Source organism: Brienomyrus brachyistius, unplaced genomic scaffold (assembly GCF_023856365.1).
Source record: "Brienomyrus brachyistius isolate T26 unplaced genomic scaffold, BBRACH_0.4 scaffold52, whole genome shotgun sequence".
Taxonomy (NCBI): domain Eukaryota; kingdom Metazoa; phylum Chordata; class Actinopteri; order Osteoglossiformes; family Mormyridae; genus Brienomyrus; species Brienomyrus brachyistius.
In genome coordinates this window covers 1,746,126-1,762,377 of record NW_026042327.1, presented here as the reverse complement: position 1 = coordinate 1,762,377, position 16,252 = coordinate 1,746,126, and the positions used below count along the sequence as shown (strand labels likewise).

The following is a 16,252-nucleotide window of genomic DNA, read 5'->3' as shown; positions in this document are numbered from 1 at the left end:
CAGAGTGTCTGCGATATCATTTTGCTCCATTGTCTTCAAGATGTGCAGTGCGATCAATAGGGCTCCCTCTCTACCACAGGCCTTCTGCATCTGACCATCACTGTCCAGGTCATTTTCCTCCTCCAGCTGAGGCTCAGAGCATTCTGGGTAATTCTGATGTAGGTACCTCATCACCTTCTTCAGCTCATTCTTTAGGTACTTTACAGCATTTTCCTCTAGTGACTAAAATAAAATTACAGTTGACATATTATCTCACCTGGCACTATATGTCTTTGAAATATTTTTACTTGTGAATTACAGCTGTAATATTTTCCTTTTGACAGGATGAAGTACTAATTGAACATCTGTAGATGTATGGCAATTTAGATAAAATTTTAAAAAACACATTTCAGTAATAAATGCACCTTAAGAATGGATGACAATTCTTCTTCATGGGGATCTGAATTACATCTTTTCACTGTGTCTCTGTGAATAAAACATAAATATCCATCAATTAATCAGGCCATCCTCCAACTGCTTATCCAGGTTTGGGGGTGCGGTGGGTGGGGGGTCTATTTCAAACAGAAAAGGCCTGAGATATGGGGTCACTCTGGAGGGGATTCTAGTCCTTCACATGGCACATGCACACACAGGCGATCACATGTCATGGGAACAACCACAAAAACGGAGGCCAGGGGTTTCATAACCAAGAAGACATTGTGTTCTGCTCTGTGAGTGGAAATGCATTATTACTCGTGGTAATGTGTAAAACCATTAAGGAAGCTACTACAAGTGTTCAAGTGTGGAGATGGATTTAAGATTACAAGCTGTAATGCTATGGTTGCATGTCACTGTAGGCTTTGTACTGTAATACTCTCTGTTTTTAAGAGAGTATCATGCCTGCCTGCTTGTCCATTCATGGGTCTACCTACAGCTTGGAAACCACTGGACACTGTAGGCAACTGAGCCTAAATAGAACAAAAGAGTTTGCCTAGAGTCAAGCATACCAGTGTTCAGTCTAGTCAATGTAAACCACTTTCAGCCTTAATCTTTGGATTATTTTTCACTTTCCAGCAATACTTTGTTTTAGAAATCATCATTAAATGCCTGGTATTTTCCATTTTAGTTTTGAGCAGTGCTATAATACGCATGAAGTTCTCTCAACTGAAACAACTCGGCATAATGCAGGGATATTATTTACAGACTTTGGGTGAAAGAGAAAAGTAATGAGTTTCTGAAACATCGAAGCACATAAAACTATTCTAAAAAAATACATCTATGAACAGTGAAAATGAGCTTTGCGGGCTCCTTTCTTAGTGGTCTTGAAGATTGCAGAGCTGTGGTGCTGTTGGTCTTTTCCTGATAGATGATTTTATAGCATGTTGATGTTGAGTCAGAGAAAAACTCTTGGAGATGAACAGGACATGTCTCCAGAGTGGTATATGTTTTGATGGTATGGTGGTGTATTTGATTGCCAGTCCTGCCTTTGGATGATTAACATAAGCGGAAAGGTGTTGGGACAGTTGATACCCTTTTCGGTGTAGTTCCTGGTACCACCCACTCCCCTGTAGACCAATGGTGCTGCATGTATATTTGCATAACATGACACAGTACTGTTTTTGATGTAAGAGAGTTTGTTTTTCAATCCACCACAATTATGATTAACAGGGCAAGATAACAAAAACCACAGAAATGGCTCCTGCATGTTAGGCAGTGAGTAAATGAGATGGTCTAGTTAGCACAGCTTAACGAGAAAAAAACACATTGACTGAAAGAAAATTATTATCAATTATAAGCCTTGTTTCTCTTTTAAGGTTAAGCTCTGAATGAAAACAGCCAGCCACAAATAACTAGTACTACACTAACAGGCATTCTGAAAGACCCACAAAATGTGGTAAACACTAATATCAGTGCCATATCATCCTCAATCGTGGTGGGTTTATAAAAATTAAGTTTACTGAAAATCTGAATATTAAATCAGCAAAGTGATTTGATTTGTTCTGCCTTTGTCCAGTATTATCTCTGACCATCGCCTTATAACGTTCAATATTTACCTTCCTCAAAATATTAGCCCCCCGACTCGCTTCTATGCCAAACGTACAATCATGTCAAATACAGCGAGGCACTTTATTTTCAACCAAACTAATGTCGAATCCTGCTGAACTTCATAGCATTACAAATGATTTAGCATCTACGCTGGATTCCACCCTAGGTAAAATTAAAAAAAAGACCATAGTAAATAAAACTGCTCCTTGGTATAATGACGACTTGCGCACTTTAAAACAGGAGACATGGAAATTAGAACATAAGTGGCGTCAAACTAAACTAGTGGTGTTCGAACTAGCATGAAAAGAGGCTATGGGTAGCTATAAAAAGGCTGTTAGTGACGCTAAATCAGAGTATCTATCACAGCTAATTGAAATAAACAAAAATAATCCTAGATTCCTATCTACTATGGTGTCCAAGCTGACTAATAACCAGACTACTACTCAAAGTGTTATTTTCCAGTGACGACTTTATGAAATTTTTTGACCAAAAAATATGCTCAATTAGACAGAACACTTTGAATACTCCGATAACTTCATTCTCTGGCCTCGACACAACATATGCTAATGCTGCAATCACCCTATTTACCAGGGTTAACCAGTCAGAACTGATGTCCTTAATCTTATCTTCAAATTTATCTACTTGTTTGCTAGAACCCTGTTCCAACAAAATTATTCAAAGAGATGCTCCCGGCATTGATTGAACCGCTACTAGTAATAGTTACTGTAACTCCTCAATCAACATCGGCCATCTAACAAAACCTCTTAAACTAGCAGTAATTAAACCTCTATTGAAGAAGCCAAACCTGGATCCCTTGGAAATGATAAACTATAGAACAATCTCCAATCTACCATTTATCTCTACAATAATACAGAGAGTTGTAGCTAGTCAACTAACATCATTTCTGAAGGATAATCAGATTTATGAGAGATTTCAGTCTGGGCTTAGTGCTCATCATAGCACAGAGACTGTTCTACTGAAGGTAGTAAATGACCTTCTCCTGTCTGCTGACCAAGCCTGTGCCTCGCTCCTAGTGCTGCTTGACCTTAGTGCTGCTTTCATTGCTTTGCAGATGATATACAATTATATATATCAGCCAAACCAGAAGATAGACAGCAACTTCAGAGAATGGAAGAATGTTTAATTCATATCAAAAAGTGGATGTCAGACAACTTCCTCCAGCTGAACCTAGACAAGACTGAGGTTCTTCTTACTGGCACTAAAGCCACTAGAAGTAAACTATCTGACATCAGAGTTAATCTGGATGGACTACCTATTACACCAAGTACTGTTGTTAAAAACCTTGGTGTTATTCTAGACTCTGATCTTTTGTTCGATGCACATGCTTCTAACATTAGCTGTACCGCCTACTTTCACCTGCGTAATATTGCCAAGTTAAGAAACACGCTCTTCATGCGTTTATTACCTCCAGGCTCGATTACTTTAATGTCTTATTCTCCGGCTGTCCAAAGAGGTCATTAAATAAACTCCAGCTAGTCCAGAATGCAGCAGCCAGAGTCCTCACCAAAACTAAACAATGTGATCATATTACCCCAAATTTATCTTCACTGCACTGGCTGCCAGTTAGATTTTGTGTTGATTACAAAACGCTGCTCTTAACCTATAAAGCTGTAAATGGTCTTGCACCACAATATGTGATACAACTACATTCTGAATCATACGCTTAGATCACAAAATGCAGGTCTTCTATCCGTACCCAGAATAAAGAACGTTACTTTTGGGGGAAGAGCTTTTGCTCATAAAGCACCACAGCTATGGAATAAACTTCCTATCAGTGTTCGGAACTCAGACACAACTTCTGCTTTTAAGTCAAGGGTTAAGACGTACCTCTTTAGCCAGTCTTTTGGCTAGTTAAATCCCCTTTTCTAAGGTGAAGGGAAATCTGGAGATTCATAGTCATTTGAGATTAAAGGTGAAAGGGGGGATTGGTGCTGTCGCCCTGCCACTCTCGCCGATCACTTAAGTTGTGGACGGCGGGTTGGCTTGACGCCAAATCCCCTGAAAACCCTCTTCCTGCTAGAGGGAGTTTTTCCTTGCCACTGTCGCCTCAGGCTTGCTTGGTGGGGTTCTGGCCAGTTAAATGTAAAGTACTTTGTGACAATGACTGTTGTTAAAAGCACTATATAAATAAAATTGATTTGAATTCTTCTATCCCTAGCAGTGGTCTAAAAGCAATGAGGCCACCACCCATTATATCTGTTTTAGCAGAAATACACTCCTTCGACCATTAAGATTGTTCTCACCTTTTTTCAGCACTGCTAAATATGTCAGGCAGTCTAATTTCATAATCTGTATTTTCTAACTCGTGCCATACATTTCACTCACTTTTATACCACCGGCGGTTCTCAGGGGAGCGTGGCTGGTTTTTTATACACTGATTGAAGAAACCATCATATTCTTACTTAAACAAAATCTCATTTCAAGAACAGTGTTCCAATGTTCTTCAACTAACCCTAACACAGTTCTTTGGTTATTAAGAGCTGAGCTGAAGTAAAACTTGCATAAAAGGAGAAAAGCCCATGTTGGTCTGACTCTCTTATTATGGTGGGTTAGTAAAACACAGCAGCTGAATGTCCAAAATGAGTTTAAATGAGACATTAAAATGGGGCAGATATGGGCCACCCATGTTGTACCTGTGTGCCACCATATGGGCTTATAATCTGGGAGGAGGTGGAGACACATTGACTTAACACTCTAGGCTATAAATTGAACACTTATAAGAGTTGATAAATATTAACACTAAAAACAACACTCATTGCACACTGTAAAGTGTTAAAGGTAACACTGAATGGTGTGGACACATATAGCCCATAATTATGACCTGTGGTATAAAAGTGAGTAAATAAGAATTTACTGATAAACAGTTGTATGCAATTTAACACATTCTCGTAATGACCAGGCCAAGACAAACTATAGTCTCTCAGCAGGACTGTCAGTGTAAAGGCATTGAAACAGATTATGAAGCTTCTTAGATGATATAGCATCATTATTTAGCAGGGTGGAGAAAAGGTGAGAGTTATCTTAGTGGCTAAAGGAGTACATTTCCTTCTAAAAGAGATATTATGTGTGGTAGTTTCATTGTTTTCATACCATAACTTGGGATAGAAGAACAAATCAAACCAGAGTAAGTTCTTTTTAGTGGATGAGGTGTAGCAGATACCTTTTAAATACAAGTCTGGAAACTTGTCTTGTTTCCTCATGGAGACTTTTTGTCTTATTCAATATGCTATAAAAAAAACCACAGCTGGGTTTTGCTTAGCTTGCAAAACCACAGCTCTCCAATCTTCAAGAACAGAACTAAATGAACAAGACTTCAATAACAAAAATATGTAAAAGCTGTAAGGTCCTTTTTGGTCAGAGTCTTTCTCATGAGGGTGGGTAAATCTGGGACGGCTCTTCTGATCCTCATATGAGTTCTTGTGTGCACATTAGAATGGGGTTGATATGGGTTACCCATATTGGTTTGTAATCAGGTAAGAGGTGGAGTCATAATGATTTAACAGTCCATGGTGTCGATTGAACCCTAGAAATATTAATAAAGATTAACACAGTAAAAACAACATTCACGACACTCTGTAAAGTGTTAAAGGTGACACTGATTGGAGTGGATACATACAAACACCATGCAGTGTTAATTTAACATTGGCACATTTGCTGTTTGGGATAAAAAAATATGTCTAATTTTATATTTATGGGATGAGTACCACTGCAGAATCACATTCTGACCTGTATTAGCAACATTCTAAATATCGCCTATGTAAGCAAAGCTATGAGTTATATTTACTTATTTGTTGAGTTGTTTGTCTGATGTCTTGACAGGATACGCTAGTCAATCATTAACAGGCCTTTTTTTCTTTAAACATGTTCAAAATGAAGCCTTCGTCTGAGCATGATCTAATGAGTGACTGAAAGGACATTCATTTGTTAAATCAGAAATGTCCACCGCAGAAGAATAAAATATATTGTCCAGTCGTTCTTAATGCATATACAGCAGTGTACAGATAAACCTCTTTTTTTACAGTTGTATGTTAAGGACTGAAATTTAATATGCACTTTTCAATAATTAACTTTCAATTACAGGTCAAAGGAAATCAGTCTTTACTGTAATCCTCATCTTTTTACCGCAGATGTAATTTAATTTGAATTCAGACTCTCTTTCTGTTTAAATTCTCAAAAATGAGGGATTTGCTAAAGTTAAAAAGATGCATTCATTATAAAATGTTTTCCTCAAGGCCTGTATGTACCTGTATGCCTGTTGACTGAGAGTCTGAGTCTTTTAAACAGTGTCTGATTAAATGCACATTTACCTTTGATCTGTGGGAAAAGGTCCCTCTCTGAAGTTGAGTGGTTCTCCCATTGACCAGTCACTCTTCAGGGAAACACAGCTGGGTACAGGGGAGTCTGCTCTCTCCATCAGGACACTGTGGACAGAGAGAGGAAAGGAAATCCTTATAATATGAAAATAAATAAAAAGGGTTTAATAGAACTCTTGCTGCCTTCATTGCCGGACTAGTACAGGTTGTTGCCTATTTCCTGTTTATTTTACATTATTAACAGTAACATTTTATGTAAGGAAAATAATGGACATATGTTGTATACTGCATTTTGAAATCTTTTAAAATGCATATAAAATATATGTTTTTGCGTCTTGTTAAGGTAAATAATACAAAAAAATGTAGTTTTGAAATGCATTCAACTTCCAAAATTAAATGAACGCAGCAAATGCATTTTAATACATAGTAGTTATGAACTATCTTTCCCTCTTAAGCTGACGGCTCAAGGAAATGTATTAAGTTAAAGAAGAGCAATCAAAAAAAAAACTCCTGACGGGGTTTCTGTGAAAACGAATTCAGCCATTTACTGAAACCACTTGTCCTGTTCAGGATTGCGGGGCGTCTGGAGCCCATCACGGAGGCTACGGGCACCAGGCGGGGAACAACCCCGGATGGGGCTGAACACGAAGCGTAACTAGAAAATACATACACAGTATGTACTGTAGTACTCGGCACTTTTTCATTGAATTCACGCACCCCGTTACCGCAACATGATTCACATGCAGTATCACATTCATAAAGAGATTAAGTGCGAGGAATTCGTGCCACATGTATTTATTGTTGTACTAACTACTGCCTAAATCACTGATTTAATAAGGCGTTTAGTTTGGGATTGGAACCAACGACCTTCTGATCAAAAAGTCCGTGATCCTGGATCCTTCATCACGCCAGCAGATATTTCATTCTTCCGCTTAACGTACCTTAACGTACCATAAAACATTATGTCTATAATCTACTTTCCCACGCTCCTTGTTTAGACAACACTGTAGATAACGCGAAACCGTAATTGTTCTTGTGATTGTTATCTATATAAATGTGTCATTTCGCTTTAAAATTCAAAATTTTCTCTAACGGTACCTGCGTTGTAATTAGTTGCACTATATACTATTATACTTAACATTTAATTATTCTGAAAACTATTAAATTCTAGTATCGTAGTGTGCAAATCATCCTTGTTCGATAATTAGATTAATTCGTAAACAGCAATCTTACCTGATAATAAAATATCTTTATATTATTCCGAAAACTTTTTCGTGTTTTATGAAAAGTGGCATCTTCCGTTTTAAATCTTTCACTTTCGTTTGCAGACGGTAAATTATCTGTGGACGTAGTCGAAGCAGAAATGGACACGGACTCGATGGCATGACGCAGGATTTTTGGGGATATTATCCATGCAACTTAATAAGTAAAAATAAGAGAAACGGAACACGCTCTTAAAACTTTAAGCTGTCATAATGCACATTCTGAATTATTTTGTGCATTAACACGCAATCTTAAGTTTTTTTTCTTAGTGTAGCCAAAATTACAGGGATTATTTAAATTGTATTTCAGAAACGATTGGATGCACAATAACCTTAAATGGGATGTTATAAGCATTTATAGTGAAAGGTTGCTCTGCATATCGCTGCATGACACATGAGTATACATACTGTACGCTATTCCTGACGGCCGATATATTTTCACAAAAGCATTTATAAAGGTTAATTCCAACTTAAAGGAGGGTCACATAGCCACACAGCCAATGTTCCAGTGTTAAATTGGATGGACCCTTGGATGATTGATATTATAATTATGCCGAAAGGTGTTAGATGAGCTGTGACACCCTGTCCCGTGCAGCTCCTGGTACCGCCCACTCCCCTGTAGACCAATGGTGCTGAATGTATATCTGCATAACAAGACACAATACTGTCTTTGACTTCTTTTATTTATAATCCTCAGCGATTGTGATGACTAGGGCAAGAGAACAAAAACCACAGAATTGGATCTTGTAGGACTTGCTCTTGTGTCCTATCCAGTGACGAGATCTGAGGACTTGGCTGCGATTGTTATAATGCCGCACGGAAAAAGATATTGTAGGATTTACTCAATTACAGCAGTATTCTTGCACTCGTTTATTTTGTGGGCATATTTAAACAATTTTTTTTCTAGACAAGTATATGCAATTTTAGGAAATATAATATTTCAAACAAATTAAGTTAAAGCTCACCTACAGTGAAAACCCACCTAGATTGAGTTTAAGGAAATTCGTTCAAATTATTTAAATTTAAAAGCTCAGTTTTTCAAGTTGCTTGAACTTGAATATGTTACTGAACTATAGAACTCTAAGATTTAAGCTTATGTTCTGAACTCTTGTGAAATCCATCTTGATTTTTAACAATTATATGCCATTTGATAACCCAGCAGGTGAGCTGGTGAGTGAAGCGTTCGCTTGAACGTGTATTTGTGCCTGCTTAAATTGTAAGTGGTACCCAGAACCGATTACCTTTAGTAAACACGTCCCTGCCCCACCAACGTCAACAGCAACCACAACTCAGTGTCACAGTTGAGTTGCACATTAATGGACTGTTTCCTAAAGATCTCTAATGCTTTTTCCTTCTTCAAATGGATCGATACCAAAATTTTGGCTTGGTGTTACCAGCTCTGGCACCTCGATACGCCATATTGATTTTGTAAAAAAGAGGTTTCGCTGAAGCCCAAAATGAATGGGAAGGAGCTCAAATGATTAGTGTAGCTCAGATGTTTTAACAACAGTGCTTTGAATCGGGTCAGGTGGGTCAAAGACCCATATGATTTTAGATCCTAGCAATGGCCCTGCTGCAAAGCATTACCATTAAAAATGTATAATGCTTTAAAAAAAATGTGGCCTGTCTTTGAATTAAATCAACAGTGAGGCTTTTAGGGATAAGCAATGCTTGAGAAAGTGTGGAATGTGGGAAGCGTAACACCGGATTGGAAAGGCATGGATACGTGCAGTGCATGCGTTACAGTCAGGCAACTACTAGGCTTAGCAGTGCGGACCTTATTCTACATTCCAGCCACTGAAATTCTGCCTGCTCTGCTCACTGCTCCCATTACGTGGCTTTCAGTTCCTCCTTCTTCGGCCCAGAGCTGAGGTCTCATTTGTTGGTTTCAAGTTTTGTTTATTGAATAGACCAGAGTTCTTAAAAAATCCAGGCCTTGTTTTCAGTTCTCCCAGGTAGCTAGTTTAATACTTACTGATTCTGGTTGGCTGGAGGCTTCACACCTGGCTCACAGGTAAAGGAAGGCTGGAAAACCAGCAGTGCTCAGACCTCGAGGACCGTGATTTGAATAATGGGGTGTAGACAAACATACCCTGCACTGCTATGCAGTGAAATGCTTTTACATCTGCTTTTGGACTGTGCAAAGAGGAAGTGTGCAAAAAAAGGCAGAATTGTGGTACTCAGGTTCAGTCTTGAATCCACATGTGAACAATCTCTCGTCCTCAACAGATTTGCCAAGTCAGCAATTATGTGGTTTGCGTACATAAATAACAAGGAGTTTCTGTGTAAGACTGCAAAAATAAGCAAGTGTGGAAAGCAAAGAGTCAATATCTGAACTGGCACAATTTCTACCAAGATCTATAAAGGAAACATGAAGACAAACACATAAATGCAAGTAAATTCAGTTTGTCGAGGGGCAATGACTGGCCAAGGATCCAGCCATAATTTGTTTGACTTAGTAATCTAACGATAGCTATCCAATCAGCTAGCAGACATCCTATAATAATTATTATTATTGTACTTGATCAATTCCCATGTCAGAAAATATGTTACACCACCTCTTTGGAGAGACGCAGGTGAAAGTGAAATTTGGGATCAGATCACAGGGTCAGGCAGTGTTCGGCACCCCGGTAGTCATGTTTAAAGTTCCTACTCAAGGGCCTGGTGGTGGTGTGATCGGTCTGCTGGTAGCAGATATCAAATGAGCAGTTGTTTACTACATTTGGTTTACATGCCAAGAGTGTGCAAAGCAGTAATCAGAACAAAGGGTGGCAATTCTGAAGAAACTATAATATAAAACATGTTTTCAGTTATGTCACCTTTTTTTGTTAAGTACATAACTCCACATGTGTTCATTGTTCATAGTTTTGATGCCTTCAGTGAGAATCTACCAATGTAAATGGTCATGAAAATAAAGAAAACACATTGAATGAGAAGGTGTGTCCAAACTTTTGGCCTGTACTGTATATATATCCATCCATCCATTTTCCAAACCGCTTATCCTACTGGGTCGCGGGGGGTCCGGAGCCTATCCCGGAAGCAATGGGCACGAAACTGGGAACAACCCAGGATGGGGGGCCAGCCCATCGCAGGGCACACTCACACACCATTCACTCACACATGCATTCCTCCGGGCAATTTAGCAAGTCCAATTAGCCTCAGCATGTTTTTGGGCTGTGGGGGGAAACCGGAGTACGACGACATGGGGAGAACATGCAAACTCCACACACATGTGACCCAGGTGGAGATTCAAATTCGGGTCCCAGAGGTGTGAGGCAACAGTGCTAACCACTGCACCACCATGCCGCCCCCTGTATATATATATAAAAAAAATATATAAAAATTCCCCACTCGCCCTCCTGTGGGCGGTCTTTGTCCTTCAAGCTCGGGTCCTCTACCAGAGGCCTGGGAGCTTGAGGGTCCTGCGCAGTATCTTAGCTGTTCCTAGGATTGCGCTCTTCTGGACAGAGATCTCAGATGTCATTCCTGGAATCTGTTGGAGCCACTCTCCCAGTTTGGGCGTTACTGCCCCGAGTGTTCCAATTACCACTGGGACCACTGTTACCTTCACCTTCCACATCTTTTCTAGCTCTTCTCTCAGCCCTTGGTATTTCTCGAGCTTCTCATGTTCCTTCTTCCTGATGTTACCATCGCTTGGGATTGCTACGTCTATCACTACGGCCTTCTTCCTCTGCTTGTCCACCACTACTATGTCCGGTTGGTTAGCCATTACCAGTTTGTCAGTCTGTATCTGGAAGTCCCACAGGATCTTAGCCTTATCATTCTCAGCCACCTTTGGAGGTGTCTCCCATCTTGACCCTGGGACTTCCAGCCCATACTCCCCGCAGATGTTCCTGTACACTATGCCAGCCACTTGGTTATGGCGTTCCATGTACGCCTTGCCTGCTAGCATCTTGCACCCTGCTGTTATGTGCTGGATCGTCTCGGGGGCATCTTTGCACAGCCTGCACCTGGGGTCCTGCCTGGTGTGGTAGACCCCAGCCTCTATTGATCTTGTACTTAGAGCTTGTTCCTGTGCTGCCATGATTAATGCCTCTGTGCTGTCTTTCAGTCCAGCTTTGTCCAGCCACTGGTAGGATTTTTCAATGTCAGCCACTTCCTCTATCTGCCGGTGGTACATGCCGTGCAGGGGTTTATCTTTCCATGATGGTTCCTGTTCTTGCTCCTCTTCCTTCTTGGGTTTCTGTTGCCTGAGGTATTCACTGAGCACGTCATCAGTCGGGGCCATCTTCCTGATGTAATCATGGATCTTCGATGTTTCATCCTGGATAGTGGCTTTGACGCTCACTAGTCCTCTGCCTCCTTCTTTCCGCTTAGTGTATAGTCTCAGTGTGCTGGATTTGGGGTGAAACCCACCATGCATTGTGAGGAGCTTCCTTGTCTTGATGTCAGTGGCTTCCATCTCCTCCTTTGGCCAGCTTATAACGCCAGCGGGGTATCTGATGACTGGTAGGGCGTAGGTATTGATTGCCCGGATCTTGTTCCTCCCATTCAGCTGACTTCTCAGGACTTGCCTTACTCGTTGCAGGTATTTGGTTGTTGCTGCTTTCCTTGTGGCCTCTTCATGGTTCCCGTTTGCCTGCGGGATTCCAAGGTACTTGTAGCTATCCTCAATGTCTGCTATGTTGCCCTCTGGCAGTACGATCCCCTCGGTTCTGACTACTTTCCCCCTCTTTGTTACCATTCGACTACACTTATCCAGCCCGAATGACATTCCGATGTCATTGCTGTAGATCCTGGTGGTGTGGATCAGTGAATCGATGTCTCGTTCATTCTTGGCATACAGCTTGATGTCATCCATGTAGAGGAGGTGGCTGATGTTCGCCCCATTCCGTAGTCGGTATCCGTAGCCAGTCTTGTTGATGATCTGGCTGAGAGGGTTAAGGCCTATGCAGAACAGCAGCGGGGACAGGGCATCTCCTTGGTAAATCCCGCACTTAATGGTAACCTGTGCTATTGGCTTGAAGTTGGCCTCTAGAGTTGTTTTCCACAGCCCCATTGAATTCCTGATGAAGGCTCTTAGAGTCCTGTTGATCTTGTACAGTTCCAAGCATTCTAGGATCCATGTGTGAGGCATTGAGTCATAGGCTTTCTTGTAATCAATCCAGGCGGTGCTCAGGTTGGTATGTCTGGTCTTACAGTCTTGAGTGACTGCTCTATCTACCAGTAGCTGGTGTTTTGCTCCTCTGGTATCTCTACCAATTCCTTTCTGGGTCCCGCTCATGTATTGATCCATGTGCCTATTCATCTTAGCCGCTATGATGCCTGATAGGAGCTTCCATGTTGTGCAGAGGCAGGTTATTGGTCGGTAGTTGGATGGGACCGGTCCCTTCTGGGGGTCCTTCGGTATCAGGACTGTCCTACCTTTGGTCAGCCATTCCGGGTGGGTCCCATCCATTAGCAGCTGGTTCATCTGTGCTGCCAGGCGCTCATGGAGTGCAGTTAACTTCTTTAGCCAGTAGGCGTGGATCATGTCGGGACCTGGTGCTGTCCAGTTACATATATATACATACATATATATACATATATATATATATATATATATACATACATATATATACATACATATATATATACATATATTTATATATACATATACATATATTTATATATATATATATATATATATATATATATAACCGCACACACACAAATAGATTATATGTTATATATTAGATAAGTGGCAGAAAAATCGATGGATGGATGGAACTGTATGAAAAATAATGCTGCTTATGAAAGTAGGTAAGTAAGAATTTCAGGTTAGAATTTCATTGTACCTTGTACGCATGACACTGCTTTCTTAGAAACTTATACTGCCATTAAATTTTGAAGACGCTGTACAAAGAAGGACACAATAGTGTTCGGAATATTTTTTTCTTGTCTGTGAAAATATACAGCTCTTCTGGACACTCATTCTTAAAAAAATCAGATGCTACTTTAATACTATCTGTACCGTTAGTAAAAACAATGTTCCGTGACAAAACGTGACCATACTGCCACCCCAATTTCTAGTGGTACAGCACCTCGCTCATGCGTCAAGTTATCCTCATGTAAGTGCGCAGACGAAGCCGGAATCAACACAGAAAACACGTGGCGGCCAAACTGGTACCTCTCCGCGCACGTATAAGCGGACGTGTTTGTATAGACTTTTATGATGCATTTTACTCCTCCGCGGACGACCGCCTGCCGCACTCCAAATTTGTCTTTAAACGCCAACATAGATGATTTTGATGAGGATTGGGGTAGTTTGCAAACCCTACAGCCAATTTGCAAGGTAATAAAACTGTTACATACATATAAATGCGTATGCATATGTGTGCAGACTTGTCCCAAATTGAAAATCTCACGCCAGCCAGTTGATCAAAGCTGGCAGCCCCGTGAACTGCCGCTCTGAATTTGTAAAACGTAGGGAAACATACACAGACCTCGCGGCTGTGGTACGTGTGCAGGGAATATCAGAATTAATACTAATACTTAAATAGGACACGTGCGCATGTGCAAAGTACACAGCTTGACCAGAGAAATATGAACGTTTCCATGTACGCATACGCGGTGTAATACGCGAGTGCTGCGGTTTGCGGAGAACCAGCCTAGATGCGTCCGCGTTGGGAGCGTCGCGTCGGCGCGCTGCTGGAGAGAGGTGTGTGTCCAAAGTGGATTAAAAGACGTTCATATTGTGACCTAAAGACAAACTCACTTTTAGTGGTAATCTTTGTTGTGTAATTTTATGGTTAATATGTTTGATGAATGCTGTTTGTAATTTTATTTACCTGTAATTAAGCCTATTAGTTTAACATGCGCGTCATTTCGGCGCGTCTTCCCACCGGCGTCGCGCGGGCGACCAACATTTCCTGAGGTAATTCACATATTTGACTTTTTATATTTTATGTATCGTACAGAATAATAGAGCGCAGGCTAAAGTGCAGTTCGGCCCCAGCGAGTCTCTCAGCGCGGCGTGTCTCACAGCGCAGGGGGCAGCCGGAGCGCCGCAGACTCGGGCGGCTACATGAGTATATTGGGAATAAAATGTGTGTATTGGAGCGAGTTCTGTGTGAGTGAGTGTGTGAGGTGTGACAGTGATAATGATGGAGATGCTGGGCTTCGTCATGGGATTAATGGCTCTTCCTCCTGCCTACAGACTCCTGCCAGCTGACGCTGGACCCCAACACAGCAAACAGCCGCCTGTCTCTGTCAGGGGGGGGGACAGGAAGGTGACAGGGGGGGCAGAGCAGCCATATCCTGATCATCCAGAGAGATTTGACAGCTGGAGCCAAGTTCTGTGCAGAGAGAGTCTGACTGGTCGCTGTTACTGGGAGGCTGAGTGGGATGGAGATGCAGCCTTAATAGGAGTGACTTATAAAGGGATCGGGAGGAAAGGAGGGAGTGACTGTTGGCTTGGAGCCAATAACAAGTCATGGAGTCTGTGCTGTAATACTGACAGTTACTCTGTCCGGCACAATAATAAACAGACTCTCATACCCATACAGCCCTCAGGTCCCCGCAGAGTAGGAGTGTATCTGGACTGGGGGGCTGGTGCTCTGTCCTTCTACAGAGTCTCCTCTGATGGACTGACCCCCCTGTACAGCTTCACCTCCTCATTCACTGAACCCCTCAATCCAGGGTTTGGGGTTTATCCAAACTCCCCCGTGTCGCTGTGCATGCTGGGATAGCTCACTGTGTGCTGGAGGAATCATTTTTACCGTATCAGAGTGTCACATGTCGCTGCTTCTCCGTGGCAAAAAGGTAAAATCTCTGCTTTATAAGCAGTATAACCCTTTTTACTCTGTCTGAAGTGTGACGTATGTTAATAATTGGGTTCTGTAAGCTGAACAAACATGTAGAATGACTGTTTTTCTCTGACTTATGTTCTATGTTGTCTGTAAATGCACCAAAACTGCCTAAACAAATTCATAGTACATGCAGTTGTACCAATGGAGTGAATTCTGATTCTGAAAAAAATAAAATGTAATGAAATCTAAGCCTGATGAGTGGGGGGAGCTTTTCCCCTCCCCTCTATATGTATATTTTATATTTCTGTCTATATATTGTATTTGCTACCTGTACACTGACAATAAAGGCTTCCTATTCTATCCCATTAATGTCCCGGTTCCGCGCTGCCCAGAACGTAACTGAGTAACAGACTTAATCCGCGCTCTCTGCTCACTGAGCGCAGCAGCCTGATATCGCAGCGGCGACGCTTTGGCCAGCAGGGGGCGGCAGACGGCAGACAGTTTATTAACTCAAAACCTACAGCGGTCCTGAGGTAACTTAGTAAAGATAATAACATAATCAAATTAATCATATATTAACTAAGTAAACATAAATAACATAAAATCTTAATAAGTCACGTTAGTACAACAACAACAGAAAGGCACCTGATCATCAATGAAGTAGTGTAGGTGATTACCAATTACCAGAAAAAAATCACATAAATCCTGTTTCATTAGGAATCCTGAGATATATACAGTACTGTGCAAAAGTCTTAGGGAGTCATAGGAAATGTTTAAAGCTATTTATCTGGGTAGTAAATTTATATTTTCTCAGTATTAAAAACAAAATTTAATATTAGAACATGTGCAAATTATGAGTAAAACAAAAAAAACTAAAAGG

General features: G+C 41.0%; 2 protein-coding genes across 3 annotated transcripts in view; one reads left to right on the top strand and one right to left on the bottom strand.

Moving 5' to 3' along the window:
• LOC125723900 (NACHT, LRR and PYD domains-containing protein 12-like) overlaps positions 1-13,115 on the bottom strand; it is a 67,301-nt gene extending 54,186 nt beyond the window's left edge. The window contains exon 1 of the mRNA XM_049000727.1: positions 13,007-13,115. Coding sequence (XP_048856684.1) covers positions 13,007-13,115 — 109 coding nt within the window. The remainder of the gene's footprint in view (positions 1-13,006) is intronic.
• Positions 1-15,737, top strand: part of LOC125723828 (NACHT, LRR and PYD domains-containing protein 12-like) — a 189,832-nt gene extending 174,095 nt beyond the window's left edge. For both annotated transcript variants that reach the window (XM_049000641.1, XM_049000634.1), the window contains one exon: positions 14,781-15,737. In XM_049000641.1, the coding sequence (XP_048856598.1) occupies positions 14,781-14,857 (77 nt within the window). In that variant the 3' untranslated portion in view covers positions 14,858-15,737. The remainder of the gene's footprint in view (positions 1-14,780) is intronic.
• Positions 15,738-16,252: the final 515 nt, after the last annotated feature.